The 13,602-nt window shown below is 37.7% G+C and overlaps 1 protein-coding gene across 11 annotated transcripts in view; it reads right to left on the bottom strand.

The window, feature by feature from the left end:
- THRB (thyroid hormone receptor beta) overlaps positions 1-13,602 on the bottom strand; it is a 157,012-nt gene that overhangs the window by 38,736 nt on the left and 104,674 nt on the right. For all 11 annotated transcript variants that reach the window (XM_042042767.1, XM_042042766.1, XM_042042769.1 and 8 more), the window contains one exon: positions 11,749-11,813. In XM_042042767.1, the coding sequence (XP_041898701.1) occupies positions 11,749-11,755 (7 nt within the window). In that variant the 5' untranslated portion in view covers positions 11,756-11,813. The remainder of the gene's footprint in view (positions 1-11,748; positions 11,814-13,602) is intronic.

Below are 13,602 nucleotides of genomic sequence, written 5' to 3'. Positions count from 1 at the left end.
GAATTCTAAATGCAGGTAATATGGCAAGAGAATATCACTTGTAGGAGAATAATCAGTTTAAAATAGAATAGTAAAAGTAACGCAGAAAATACTAGGCAATTGAAAAGAAAGAACAGAATATACATTTTTTTTAGTAACTTGAACACTTTGATATTTTCTTGACTTCATAAATTTAAGCTCAGAGGGAGAAATAGGATTTTTCTGATACGACCCTCTGGGAGCTGAGAACTTCCTTCTAAAGTCTGAACTTAGGCACTTCATTTTCTGTGGCAGAAAGAGGAACTGTGCATTACAACCCACCCTTCCTCTAGACTTTGCATAACCTCAAACAGTGTTCCTGGTTCAGTACAAGGCTACTCTACCTTGAGTTCCTTCACACCCAAAATATCTCCCTGCATGGATGATCCTGCATCTTCACAAAATGCGAGAGTCAGGCATGAGCAATACATATATTAAAAACACAGGCATTTCTGTAACACCCTCATAAACAGATCCATGCTTTGTCAGCTCCTTGAGCAGGCCAATGATGCCACACAATTCTTGACCTTGTTTAGAATGTCAGTTATCTTCTCAGTTACTCAGGTCTTGCTATTAGTCCTCAAGATCAGCGATTCATAATCCAGGCTGTTCAATCTCATTAAGCACAAATTTCTCTATCTTTTCCACAAATTTATCTTTGATATCAAAGACCATCTTTGCTGTCTTTTAGCCTATGAGGATTTGTGTTACCTTTGATTTTAATTAAAACCCACACATTCATGACTATGGTAAAAATTCTGTTCCCAAGGATTCAAAGAGGGTTTCACACAAGGCTTATAGATTTTTAACTTTAACAAGGGACTCTAAAACCCTTCATAACTTAAAAAATAAAATCAAAACATATTTTCCAATTTCTGTGTTTGCAAAGCATCTGTGGCACTTTGAAATATGATTATAGACACATTTAAACTATGAAGAGAAATTGATTCTGTTACAATTTCCATCATTTGCAATTTATCCAGGCAGAGTTTACCAAGGCTAGCCAAACATCAAGAAGCTATATCCTATCTTTTCCTTTTAGTTCCCTCTGAGATTTGTCTCACTATTTTGTCTGCCACGTTAGCTACAGTTCATTTAACTTCACAAGTTTCCACTCTATCTCAAAAATTCTTCTCAGTCACCAGGGACATTTCACATTCAAGTTTTGCTAGACAAAGATTAAGTTGTAAGGAACTACCACTGAGGGATCTTATATTTTGTCTCCTTTTCTCATACTTCATATACTGTGGCACAGTGGATGTTTACATCTTAAATAACCATTCATCTTATCATAATGTTAAATTAGTTTCATGAGAGGACTACATTATTTATTCTACTCCATTGGTTTTATCATATCCTGCGTGAATTTCTCAAAGGCTTTTTTTATTTTTTTTCCTCCTCTTCTTTTTTTTTTTTTAAACAAAAAACAGTTGAAATCTCCTGCATCTGCTCTTGGTCTTGTCAACCCAAAATCTTTGATAAAGGGTAATAATGTAATTTTGTCTGCGCTCCTTATTTGTAGGAGAAGCATCTCTCTCTCCATCTAGCTACTGTTCAAATGGCTATAATCACGGCAGAAAGCCGTACAGCCTACTGGGATGAACCACGACTAAAACCACAGGCCCTGTTTTGTAGTTAAGGAAGACTAATAAGCAGGACTGGAGCTCTTCTCATCAAGGAATCATCAGGCAATTTCAAAATGCACATTGTAGCAATAAGTGGCATCCTAGCACTCAACAGGTCAAAGACTTCCTCAAATTCCCATCAGACGGTCTTTAAAGGGAAGTTTGTTTTACAGAAGCAGAAAAGTTTCAGCAGATGAACTGCCCATTGAGCTTAACTAAAAGGATAGGCAAGGGGAATCCCTCAGAATTCTTTTATTACAGGCCAAAGCAAAGACTCCATAATGAGTGATCGTAAAGGTTGGCCTGTTCTCAAACATGCAGTGTTATCTGAACGTCTGTATATAAAGGACTACAAAAAAAAAAGGAACAATTCATTTGTTTTCATCTCAGTTATGCACTTTTTTCCCCCGATTCTCTACTAGCATCTGCCAACAGTGGTCAAAGAAGCGATACACAAAAAAGTCACCCTTTTTTAGTACAACTCAAGTGAAGAGAGTCATTAAGTTGTTTCTTCCAGAAAGATGGGAGGTGGTAGCCAGCCAGCCAGAAGGACAGTGTTTCCTGCTGGAATGAGCTGTGTACCAACCCTGAACTTTGATCCCGACAAAAACTGAGTGCACAAAATAGGACCAAAAACTACACTGAAAGAGTGCCTGTCCCCCATGCTCACAGTAACCTTAGAGGCACTGCATTAAATTCCCCCTGCTGAGCCCTGAGAACTGCACTAATTTTCCTTGCTTGGAATCTGCCCAATCAAGGCTGGATTTGCATTACTCTTATTACTATTACTGCTTTATACCACAGTAGCTCCAGCTGACAGCTAGATCCATTGGTGATAAAAGCTGCTGTGACCACACAGGCAATCAGTCCCTGTTCCTCAGAGACTGACTACACTGCTCACACTTTTTGGGGGAGTGCAAACATTTATTTTTCACCCCCAGCAACAGGCTGTCACTTAGGCAAAAGGTAAATTAACAGTTCTGAGATGTCAGAGGATTGCTCTTTTCCCAGTTACAAAGACACCTCCTCTAACAACAAAAAGTTATTTTACATTCCAAAACTGCTCACAGCAGGATTCCTACAGAAAATTCTCTCTATACTGTATTTCAATTTGCAGCTGATCAAAATAGTAGCAAGTAGGAGAACAACTTAGAGAACTCTGAATTGTCATTAACTTACTCGATTGCAAAACTTACATAATAAAGTTTTGCCTTTTTGGATATTTGAGGTTTACTGAAAACAGAGCAGCAAAGACAACAGCACTTCACTGGTTTGTTTTTTTTGTTTTGCCACTGAAGTATGCAAGCATGTAAGGACACTGAAGTGGGTGGGCTTCAGAGAGATCGACTAAGGCAAACATAATCAGGATTAGGACTGAGGGTGCACAGTAGGTTGATGAAGCAGCCTAGCTTTGTATAGACGCAGTCCAGTAACACTAGACGATTTTTACTTGATGACTTGAGAGAAAAAAAGAAAAAAGCAACAATTAAAAAAAGCTACAATTAAAACATATGTCCCCAGTAAATTTAACACCTGATTCATACTTTGTTCAAGCATTTTAAATCACACAAAGTAACTATAAGTAAAAGCATGTAAAATTTTCATGTGTGGTTCTGCTGGGGAAGACAAAACCATATGTGCCGGACAAGCCTAAGGTTTCATTTCTTCTCATTAATCTTGCTGTCAGTTCACAGCATTCTATTTTCTCTGATTAATTTTCTTCTTCTCTTCTCCTCCTCTTTTCTCTCCCATCCTTCCATTTTCTCCCAAAAAACACCATAGCATCTTCTCCTTATGCTGCTTTATAAAAGAGGGAAACACTTCACAACTGAGTTTCTCAACTTTTAAACTAGGTTCACATGATCATTGAATAAGCAGAAGGATGGAGCCCAGCTCACACAGAGTAGCCAGACTCTTCTTAAACATGCAAATTCTGCCTTTGTAAATGTGCTAAATAAAGCCTTTGAGAACATGTGATTCCTTTCCTGAATTTTTAAAACATAAAAATTACATTGCCTATAAGAAAAAAATTGTAGACTGAAAGGAACTGTAGCAGGTAGAACCAGCGATGTCTACTGGAACCATTAGGTGGTTTTCAATATTTCAGAAACACATGCATATGGCTATGCTTGTGGAAGTATACAGACAGGGTTATTTAATCCAGGACTGTTGTCCTGCTACTTGCTTTAGCAGTGGCAGTATTATAAAATATTTAAATATTACATTTTAAAATATGGATTTCAAGATAAATTAAATTTCAATATTTCCAATCTTTTGGACAAGTATTAAATCACCATGAAAGAAGAGCGCACAGATAATTACAATAAACTTTTTAAACAGTTTCTAATGTGTAAGAAAAGGCAGTATTAGGAAACTTGTAATAAACAGTGTAATAGCTTTATCCTTGTTCTTGATATATCTTAATGAGCTTCTTTGAATCAGTGCAATCACTTTTTAAAAACACACTAAATTTCTACTAACTGTTAAAGTAATACTACACATATACTTATCAAGAGCTGGGCTTGACATTATGCTCAAATTCTTAAACATGAGAAAAAATTAATCAGAGAAAGAGAATATCCAGAAGAACATGACAGTTCATCTGTAAGTTAACCAGAGGTGGGTTCTGAGCACAGAGAAGTAAATGGATCATGGTTCAGGGTTTTGGTATGTAAAGAGCTCTCTGAAAACCTGCCCTTTGAGAAATGAACAGGAATTGTGTAGGCCTATATGGGATCTTCTAGCAGCTGCAAATAAAACAAACCTACCAAAAGAAATTAATGAGCAAAGCTATAGAGGGAAAAGCAGTAAAATACCAGGGCACACAATGGAACTAGAACAGTGGTGCTAACCACTACAGCCACATAGATGCTAAATGCATTCTTCCCTCTCATAGTTCTGTACAACACATGGGAGGGAGTTTTTCTGAGAAGAAGCTATACTTGAGCACAGCAGTTCTGTTCAAACCACAGGGCTCACCCGGCTGCTGTTCTCCAACAGGAGTCATAAGTGGATACTCAGGGAAGAGTAAGAACAAAGCAAGCACATATGAGAGTTCCCACCTAGAGTCTCCCAATCCCCAGCTACTTGTCAGCCCAAGGGACTGCCTGAGCCCTTGTGGCCTTCCTAAAATGTAGCAATACCCAATGGATCTCTCTTTGAAATATAGCCCAGTCTACTCTTGAGTACATTTCTTGTATTCACAAACCCCTCTGGCAAGGAATCCCAGTGTCTGTCTTTTTATGTGTAGAATCACCTCCCTTTGTTTGTTATAAAGCAAGATTGATTTAATGCCCAACAGACAGCAATCCACCTCTCCAGGGCTCATTTTGCAGACTACTGTTTGTGTGAATACGGGAATATTAATGGATATTTACTCTCTTCATGTTGTGTTAGATAATTCCTGTAATGCCTGGGAACCCACTAAAATAAAAGTGAGAAGACAAAACACCATTTTCAGAACACAGCTCAAAATACATAAAAGAGATCATTAAAAACAAGTAAGTTACAGTGAAACCATTTAGGAAATGACTCAAATCACTTCCACAAATCACTTCAGATCACCGTCACCTTTTTCTAAAATCCGGATTCTGAGTACTATTTTTGCCATGAGCTTTCAAATCAATTCATATGGTCTTTCCCTAATCTCTCATTAGACCTTCCACTTGTTCCCACTGGGGAATGGACAGTATATTTGGCCACTGCTTGCTAACGAAATCCTGGGAATACATGCACATAACTGAAGCCCTTTCTTTTTTCAAGGTGGTGAAACAGTCCAAGTTATTTTAGTTCTAGAATTGCTTAAAGAGATAGTCAGTATCTTGAAATAACACCCCTCATTGAAGGACTGAGGTTTGAGTAATGGCCAGGTAAAATAAATAAAGATACTAAAACTAGCAGTCTTAACAAATATGTAATTTGTTAAGACAGAAAAATTAAATAAACAAATAAAGTTTGCCCAAACAATGCAGTCGAAGACTTCTTCAGTAAAAAAGACAAACTTGGATGTGACGAGAAAATTCTTTTAAACTTCAAATAAACTCAAGCTTGGTACAGGTCTAAAGCATTTTCAGAAACACAACAAAGCAATAATGAAAGTCTGGGCTTCGTGTATTGCAACATTTACACATTTCCTGAAACATTTGTCTTCCTCTAGGATAAGCACTGCAGCAAATCTGATGCTTTTAAAGAACATAATGAGAGGTGCCTTTAGTGAATGTAAAAGGTATTTTGTTTATATGGAAATAACTGGAAAATGCCTGATTGGATTGATCCTAGAGTTTACCAACAGCTTTACAATTGGCACAAAAAAAAAAAAAAAAAATTTACAGTCCTCTCTACATATAGGAATCAGTACCAAGAGCAAGTGTTTTAAGTCCATTGCTTTGACATACAGTTACCAGAAGAAATAAACAGCAGCTGTGGTCAGGCTTTTGAAGATCATAGAATGGCAGGCTGCAACTCCTGTGGCAAGCACAGCAAAATGTTTTATTTTATAGGCTAGTGGAGAAGACAGAAAAAACAGAAGGACCTTTAAAATAACTACTCTAAAAGCTTCTTGCCTGTGAAATGAACAAGTACATTTTATACTGACAACCCTTTGCAGTCCTCCTAACCTGATGCCAGTAGTGAAACACAGCTACACAGTCTAAGAATTATACTCAAAATGTCAAACACAACAATCTGCTCCCATCAGAAATAAATGTCAGAAAAATGAGTTAACAAAAGAAACAGCTCTGACTTAAATAAAACTACTATAGAAAGGGACTACATATACTGAGTGATCATTAAAAACAAAATAGAAAAGGAAAAACATATCAGCATTAACATAATGAAATGTACTTAAAATGACTAGCAAATGCCACAAAACTAAAAAAAACCCTGAAAACAAAAAACAAAACAAAAAACCCAAACCAAACAAAAAACCCCTAAACAAACATAAAAACAAGTTTGTTTTCTCCCTTCTTTGTGAAATCTAACCAGATCCCTCCCCCTTTTTTTTTTTGAAAATGTGTAATTTTCTGTGGAAAAAACAGGAGGTATTCTTAAGTTGGAAAGAAAACACCAGCATATTAAAGAATTGCATAAAATTTGAAACATTATAAAATGTTTAACAGACTACTTGGCTTTTGTATTTATGTAGCACTTTTACAAAGGACTTTTTAAAATATTAAATTCTGAACCATAAAAAAAAAGGTAAAATTAACCCAGAGTGTCTGTAACCTAGAACTTGGCAAGTGTGGTATTTTTAACTGCATATTCAGAAATACGCTTCTAAGTAATAAGAGCCATCATGGAGTGATTCATAGCTTCATGCAAAAACATCCCACAATATAAATCTTGTTAACCTTTTGAAAATCCCCAAAAGCTCATTACAAAGCTGCTGAATCCTGGCATAACAAAACCTTATATTAAAGTATTTACTGTCCTCCTAAAAAATCCGTTACTTGAAAGAAATAATACACTTGATTTAGTTGGATTTTATCATGGTCTGGCAGGCAAAGAAGTGTCAGACAGTGATGTATGTCAAATTAAATTATCCTAAGAAATTTATTATAGAAATATGGGAGAAATAATTTCTCAGCTAATATTAAACAATAAACTGTTCTCCATCTGAATTAATGTCAAGTTTACAGGGTAATGAGCATTACAGTGAAAAGACTCATGAAGAAAATGTGGTACCTTTCCTATTCTATTACTTTTCCCAGTTCTTGGAAACTACGTGCAACACCCTTGGAGACACTGGTTTTCAAATGGATTTGTTGCACGAAAGCTGATTAATTTTCTTCTCCAAATGAGGGACCTGTTTCAAGAAACGTTGCATATTAAATTCTACTTACTGAAAATATGCATTTATGACATTTAAATTATATTCCCCAAGGTAAGCACTTAATTTTATTATAATTCCTATCTTGATCTAACTTTACGGTCAAACAGAACAGTGTGGATATTTGAGTAGAAGCACAATGACTGAGCTGATTTTGAAGCTCCCAAGTAAAAGCAGAGTAAAACCCTGGTCTTACTGAAATCAGTGAAAGAACTGCTGCAGTTTTTACTGGAACCACTATTCCACTCCTTACATTCTCTCTTCATCTGCCATGAAGGTAAAAATTATGAGATTTATTGTATCCTACAAATACTATTTTCTAGGTTTTAGAACCCATTCTTGAATTTCTTCTTCAGTTATCACTCCAGTAAATAAAGTAAGATGAAAATATGTCTCTGGGTTTGTCCTACATTTTGGGAGAAAATGTACAGAAGGGAGCCTCCAGTGGTAGCTATTGCCAGTGAATAGTGATGCTAAACCAGAGTGCTAAAATAGAAAGAACTTTTAAAATTATGGTACACATTAATTTAAAAACACTATTTTCTCGATGGGAAAATAATACTTTCCAACCTTTTTTCTATTCTATTGTGCAAATGTATGCACAAGAAAGAATGTGTGCCGTTATTGCTAAGATAGCCCTGATTTTAGAATGCTGATAAAATTATTTTCTCAGATATTACTCTGTGGGCAGCAATTGTTGGTGTCAACTTTAAAACTGCTGATGAATGCTGTTGCTGCAGCCCAGAAAACCAATCATACCATGGGCTGCACCCAAAGCAGTGTGGCCACCAGAGCAAGGAAGGAGATTCTCCCCCTCTATTCCCTTCTCATGAGACCCCACCTGGAGCACTGCATCCAGCTCTGGGGTCCTCAGAGCAGGAAGGACATGGACCTGTGAGTCCAGAGGAGGGCCACCAAGGTGATCACAGGAATCAAACACCTCTCCTATGAGGAAAGCTTGAAAGAGTTGAAACTGCTCAGCATTGAGAAGGGAAAGCTCTGGGGAGACTATTGTGGCTTTTTAGTACCTGAAGGGGGCCTATGAGAAAGATGGGGACAAACTTTTTAGCCTGTTGCAACAGGACAAGGGGTAATTGTTAAACTGAAGGAAGGTCGATTTAGATTAGATATAAGGAAGAAGGTTTTTACAATGAGGGTGTTGAAACATTGCAACACGTTACCCAGAGAAGGTGTACCCTATCCCATTCACAATTAGGTTGGATGGGCATCTGAGAAACCTGATCTAGTTGAAGATGTCTCTGTTCATTGCAGGGGGGTTGGACGAGACAACTTTTATAGGTCCTTTCCAACCCAAGCCATTCTGTGATTCTATAAAAGACAACCCACGCTTAATAAAAACAATGTTTCAAAACAGAAAAGCTAAACTTTTAGATTTGCTTTGTTACTTTTAAGTGTGTGATGGCTCATCTGAAAACTATTTACTTTACCAAGCTTCAGTTAATGAGAACAGAATGCGTCTGTCTCAGAGATAGTACTCAAAGACATATTATGTCCACCTCTCCCTCTCCTAAAGCATCCCTTTATCTCAGTGTTTGGTCATCATCTGTGCTAGTTGTAAAAAAAACTAGTTCAGCAAGTCCTGACACCTGGAATAGGCAGAGTTGCAAAAGCAAACTGACAAACACTGTGTCTACAAAACCTGTAGGTCCAGCTTTTCACTTGTCTGCTTCTTATGACATCAAGTACCCAATATTAGGTGTTCATTAACTCTATCTGTATTGCTGGGTGAACTCTGACTGCATTCTAAGAAAAAGGAAGAGTAGCTTTGACTTCATTAATTCAGTCTTTGTGTTTCGGTTTAGCTTTTTGCATGCAAATATTTTACCTCATACATTCACTCTGCTTTTTATTTTTAATTTTATTCACTTTTAAGTAAGGGCTTCTGTATTTCTGAAATCCTTCTATGATACCCATAACTTTGAAATTCCCAAAATAATTTTGACAAACTAGAACTCTATTAAAAGCTATAAGCATGTAAAATAATCACACCAGTATGTGTTTTTAAAGATGAGATGTCAAAATATTCAAAATATTTTTCTTATGGAAACTGCAAATGTACTAAAGCTTAGCTTTACTGTCAAGGTCAAATTCTAAAATCTCCTGTCAGAAAAATTTCTCTACATTGCACTAGAACCTGAAGGCTTTCAGGCAGTACCTACAAGAGGAAAATACATACTGCAGTAGAAACATAACATATGGGGAGAGAAATTATCTACCAAAAATACAGAATAATACAGCCTGTTATTTTAGCCAGTTGGTTTGGTTTCATATTAGATTCTGCTCCCATATTTCAGTGACTGAATAACAGACTCTAAACTTCCATTATCATTCATTAGAAAAGGACTCTTTTCTGGCTCTGGATGGTGGTATTTATGAAGTTTAAATACAGTTTGAAAGACTTTAATTTCATCCATGCTTCTTTGCACGTTTACACTCATGTCGGGAATGTCATTCCTTAACCAGAAACAGAAAAGATGAACATCTCATAATGAAAAGTGCTGGACAACTACAGCTGTACAAACAGTCATCTCCATCTCAACCTTTTTTTTTTTTTTATTATTTTCTTTGTACATATTTGTTCTGCTGACTTCTGTCAAAAGAAATGCAGAAAATGTAGGTGCTTTCAATTAGGCTTTGTGTGTCACTGAGTTTAGCAGAGCTGCCCTGCCAGGGGCAAGCCCAGGGAGACAGGACTAGTTAGAGTGCTAGCGGAAAATCTCCATAAACCCACCCTCCACAGGAAGCCACAGACCCAACAGATAAGGTGAGGATAAAGTGGGTACACTGTGTTTCCTTCCTCATCTCTTGACATCACACAGAAGAAGCTATTAACTATTCCCTCCAAAACCACACCAATGTCAAGCCCTGTAGTAAAATGCCATAAAACACAGTTAACATGAGACAGGGGAGAGCACAACAGAGAGTTGGAAGAGAACAAGTTACATGCCAATCCTTTGAATTCTTCCAAAACAGGTATTTGCCAAATGAAATCACCATGCCCAGAATGCCTGCAGGACAATGCAAAACCACTCTAGTAGGGCCTCCCAATGCAGCCTAAGGACACTAACTCTTTCCTGATCCTCATGTGGCAGTGATGCTAAGTCAGAGCCTGACACACCACCAAGGGTCAGTATTCCACTTCATTCCACAAAATGCCTCAATGCCCTCTGCTTCCGTCTTATATCCATCTCTGTTTCAATGGGCAGCAAAGAAACCATAAAAAGACACACCTTTTCATGTTATCAAATAATATGTTTTACTATGAAAGCATGTATTTATATAATACTCTGTTTCTTCCCATGAATTTTACCCTCTGCCTCTTATCTAGAAACCTAAAGCCAGAAGACCTTCTTTGTTGGTGAATGCAGCTTGCTGGCCAGTACAAATGGACGGGAGCGTTCTAAGGAAAAGGAAAGGATATTTGATCTGCACAGACTAAATAAGCTGTCTCTTTGCCAGAGCACCAGGAATACAGTCTTGTTAGTAATGATTTTTCCTATGTAGCACATGCTGCATTTTACAAACAGGTTTTTAAAAGGTCCCCTTTAAGCATTTGGCTCTTGAAATACACATTGACAAACAGTATCAGTAGAACATTTTCTTATGCAAATTGAGAATACTAAAACAAATTCTGGAAGTCTGAAATTCTTTGGCCTTCTACATTATCTCCACGTAATAAGCACATCTTTCTACATACCCTGTTCTGGGATTAGATACAGGGGGGGTTTGACACAGCTAATTTATGTGTAGCCTTCAGATGCTTTGCAACTGGTCGGGATAAGATGGTTAAGGAGGCTTAAAATGGTTAATGGTCACGTCAACTCTGGATCTTCATGCCACCTGCAGACTAAGTCAATAATTCTCTAAAGTGTACTTGGCAATCTATGTAAAATAAGTTTGACTGTCTCACTTTGAAGCTCAGGGGATATATCCATGTTACAAAACAACTTAGACCAGGATACTCAGCAGAAACCGTTCCTGTGCTGGCAGCTTCAGCAGGAATGCTGAAGTTGGAACGTGCATTTAGAACACAACTAGGTTCTGGAAGGCAAACCAGGGAAGATGAGAGTTTCAAAAATGTTGGGGATGATTACTATGTGTCCCACATCTCTGTGCTCTAGGTAGAGGAAAGTTTTCCATTCCCAGCACCAATGAATTCAGAAATTGTTAAATAAGTATTTTTCAGTAAATATTTAGTAATAATCACTCCAGAACAGCAAGAAATATTGCATAGGTGTTCTTATGAAATATGATTACCTGACATACTGCTGGGAGTTATGGATATGTAATCATTCTTGTCCTTCTTCCGTCACCAATGTCACCTGCCAAAAAAAAGGAAAAAAACCCCCATGTAATACGTTCATAAATGCACATCTGCAAATTACCATTAACATTTAAGCAAGATGGAACATTCTGGACCTCGAATAGTGTGGTCCATGTCTGATGGCTTAACACATTAAATTCAAAGCACCTTGCTTAGCGTTATGAGGTAACAAATGTAAATCAGGTCCAAAGCATGGTGGACTGGAGGAGCTGTGGCTAACAGTGATTTGGAAGCAATGTCTAAAGGCTTGTGCCTACTGATGCAGAAAAAAAAATGCTTTTACCCACTTCATGGAACACTTTCCATTATTTTTTTTTTTCAGAAGATCCTCTAAGTCTAATATGTAACTTTAGGAGCTAATTGGTTTCTACTTTACAGTTTCTAATGATACATGCACATTACTCTCAGGTTCAGTAAAAACAGGATTCAAAGGAATTAAAAATTCTCTTTTACAGTTACACCAATTCTTCCTCAGTCATTTGAAACCCAAAAGTCTATTGACTTTTACAAAGTTCTGAGATGTAAACAGTAATTTTACTCATTTGGTAGAAAACTAATTTAGATGTATTTAATACTTAACTTTTGAACAATGTCATCTTCTATTTTATTATCGAGACACCTGCAGCTGTGAAGAACTGAATCTGGCATTATAAAGTTTTGGTTTTAATATTTAGGTTGTGTCCCCCTTTCATATGTCCATACACATACACTGGCATACTAACTACACTCTTTTTCTGTTTGGTAGCAAAGATTGAAGCCCTGCAAACTAATTTAGAGCCAGGAAAGAAAGTCATGGATACCAGTTACGATACCATCCTTCAGCCATGTCGGTATTTATACCAGCCTTCATGTTTTTCACACAGAGCATCACAGGCAGCATGCCCTTGTTCAGCCGTCCCTGCCCAAAACACAGTGCCCAGCTGGATGATCCCAGCTCGCTCCCTAGTTTAAGTACCAACAATCTAACCCAAGCAGAGACAATCCTAAAGGCATTACTCCCAGAATAGAGACAAGATCTCATTAGAATTTTTATGTAAGAAATCCCCGGCCTACAACTGACCCCATTAATGCCTAATGTTTGTGGAAAACTAGCCTGAGAACAGAGTCACGCTCTCTGGAACATCCCTCTGCACTCAGCACTGGTGAGGCCACACTTCAAGTACTGTGTTCAGTTTTTGGCCCCTCACTTTAAAAAGAACATTAAGGTGCTGGAGCGTGTCCAGAGAAGGGCAAAAAGGCTTGTGAAGAAAACACATCCTATGAGGAAGGGCTGAGGGAGCTGGGTTTGTTTAGCCTGGAGGAGGCTCAGAGGGAACCTCATCCCTCTCTACAACTCTCTGAAAGGAGGCTGTAGTGAGGTAGGGGTCAGTCTCTTCTACTGTGACTGCAGTGAGAGGACCAGAGGAGATGGCCTTCAGCTGAGCCAGGGGACACTCAGATTAGGTATTAGGAAAAGTTTTTCACTGTTAGGCCGGTCAGTCATTAGAATAGGTTGCCCAGGGAGGTTGTAGAGTCACCATCCCTGGAGGTATTTAAGAGGCATCTGGATCTGGCCCTGGGTGGTGTGCTTTAGTGATTTAGTGGTTACAGTGTTAGATCTGGATTGATGGTTGGACTGGATGTTTTTAAAGGCCTCTTCCAACCTTGCTGATTCTATGATTCTATGATCAAGAAACACCTGTCTTTTAATATTAGTGTGGAAGTGACATTTTAAAGAGGAAGTAGAACCTCTCTTAAATTGTCCTGATCATCATTTTATGGTAAGAAACTGAACTTTGTTAACAAAC

This window comes from Corvus kubaryi, unplaced genomic scaffold (genome assembly GCF_017639235.1).
Source record: "Corvus kubaryi isolate FWS band 111438036 unplaced genomic scaffold, C.kubaryi_AGA036_p1.0 37398, whole genome shotgun sequence".
In the NCBI taxonomy this organism is placed as follows: Eukaryota; Metazoa; Chordata; class Aves; order Passeriformes; family Corvidae; genus Corvus; species Corvus kubaryi.
Note: the sequence above shows the minus strand (reverse complement) of the source record. Positions and strands in the feature narration are given on the sequence as shown.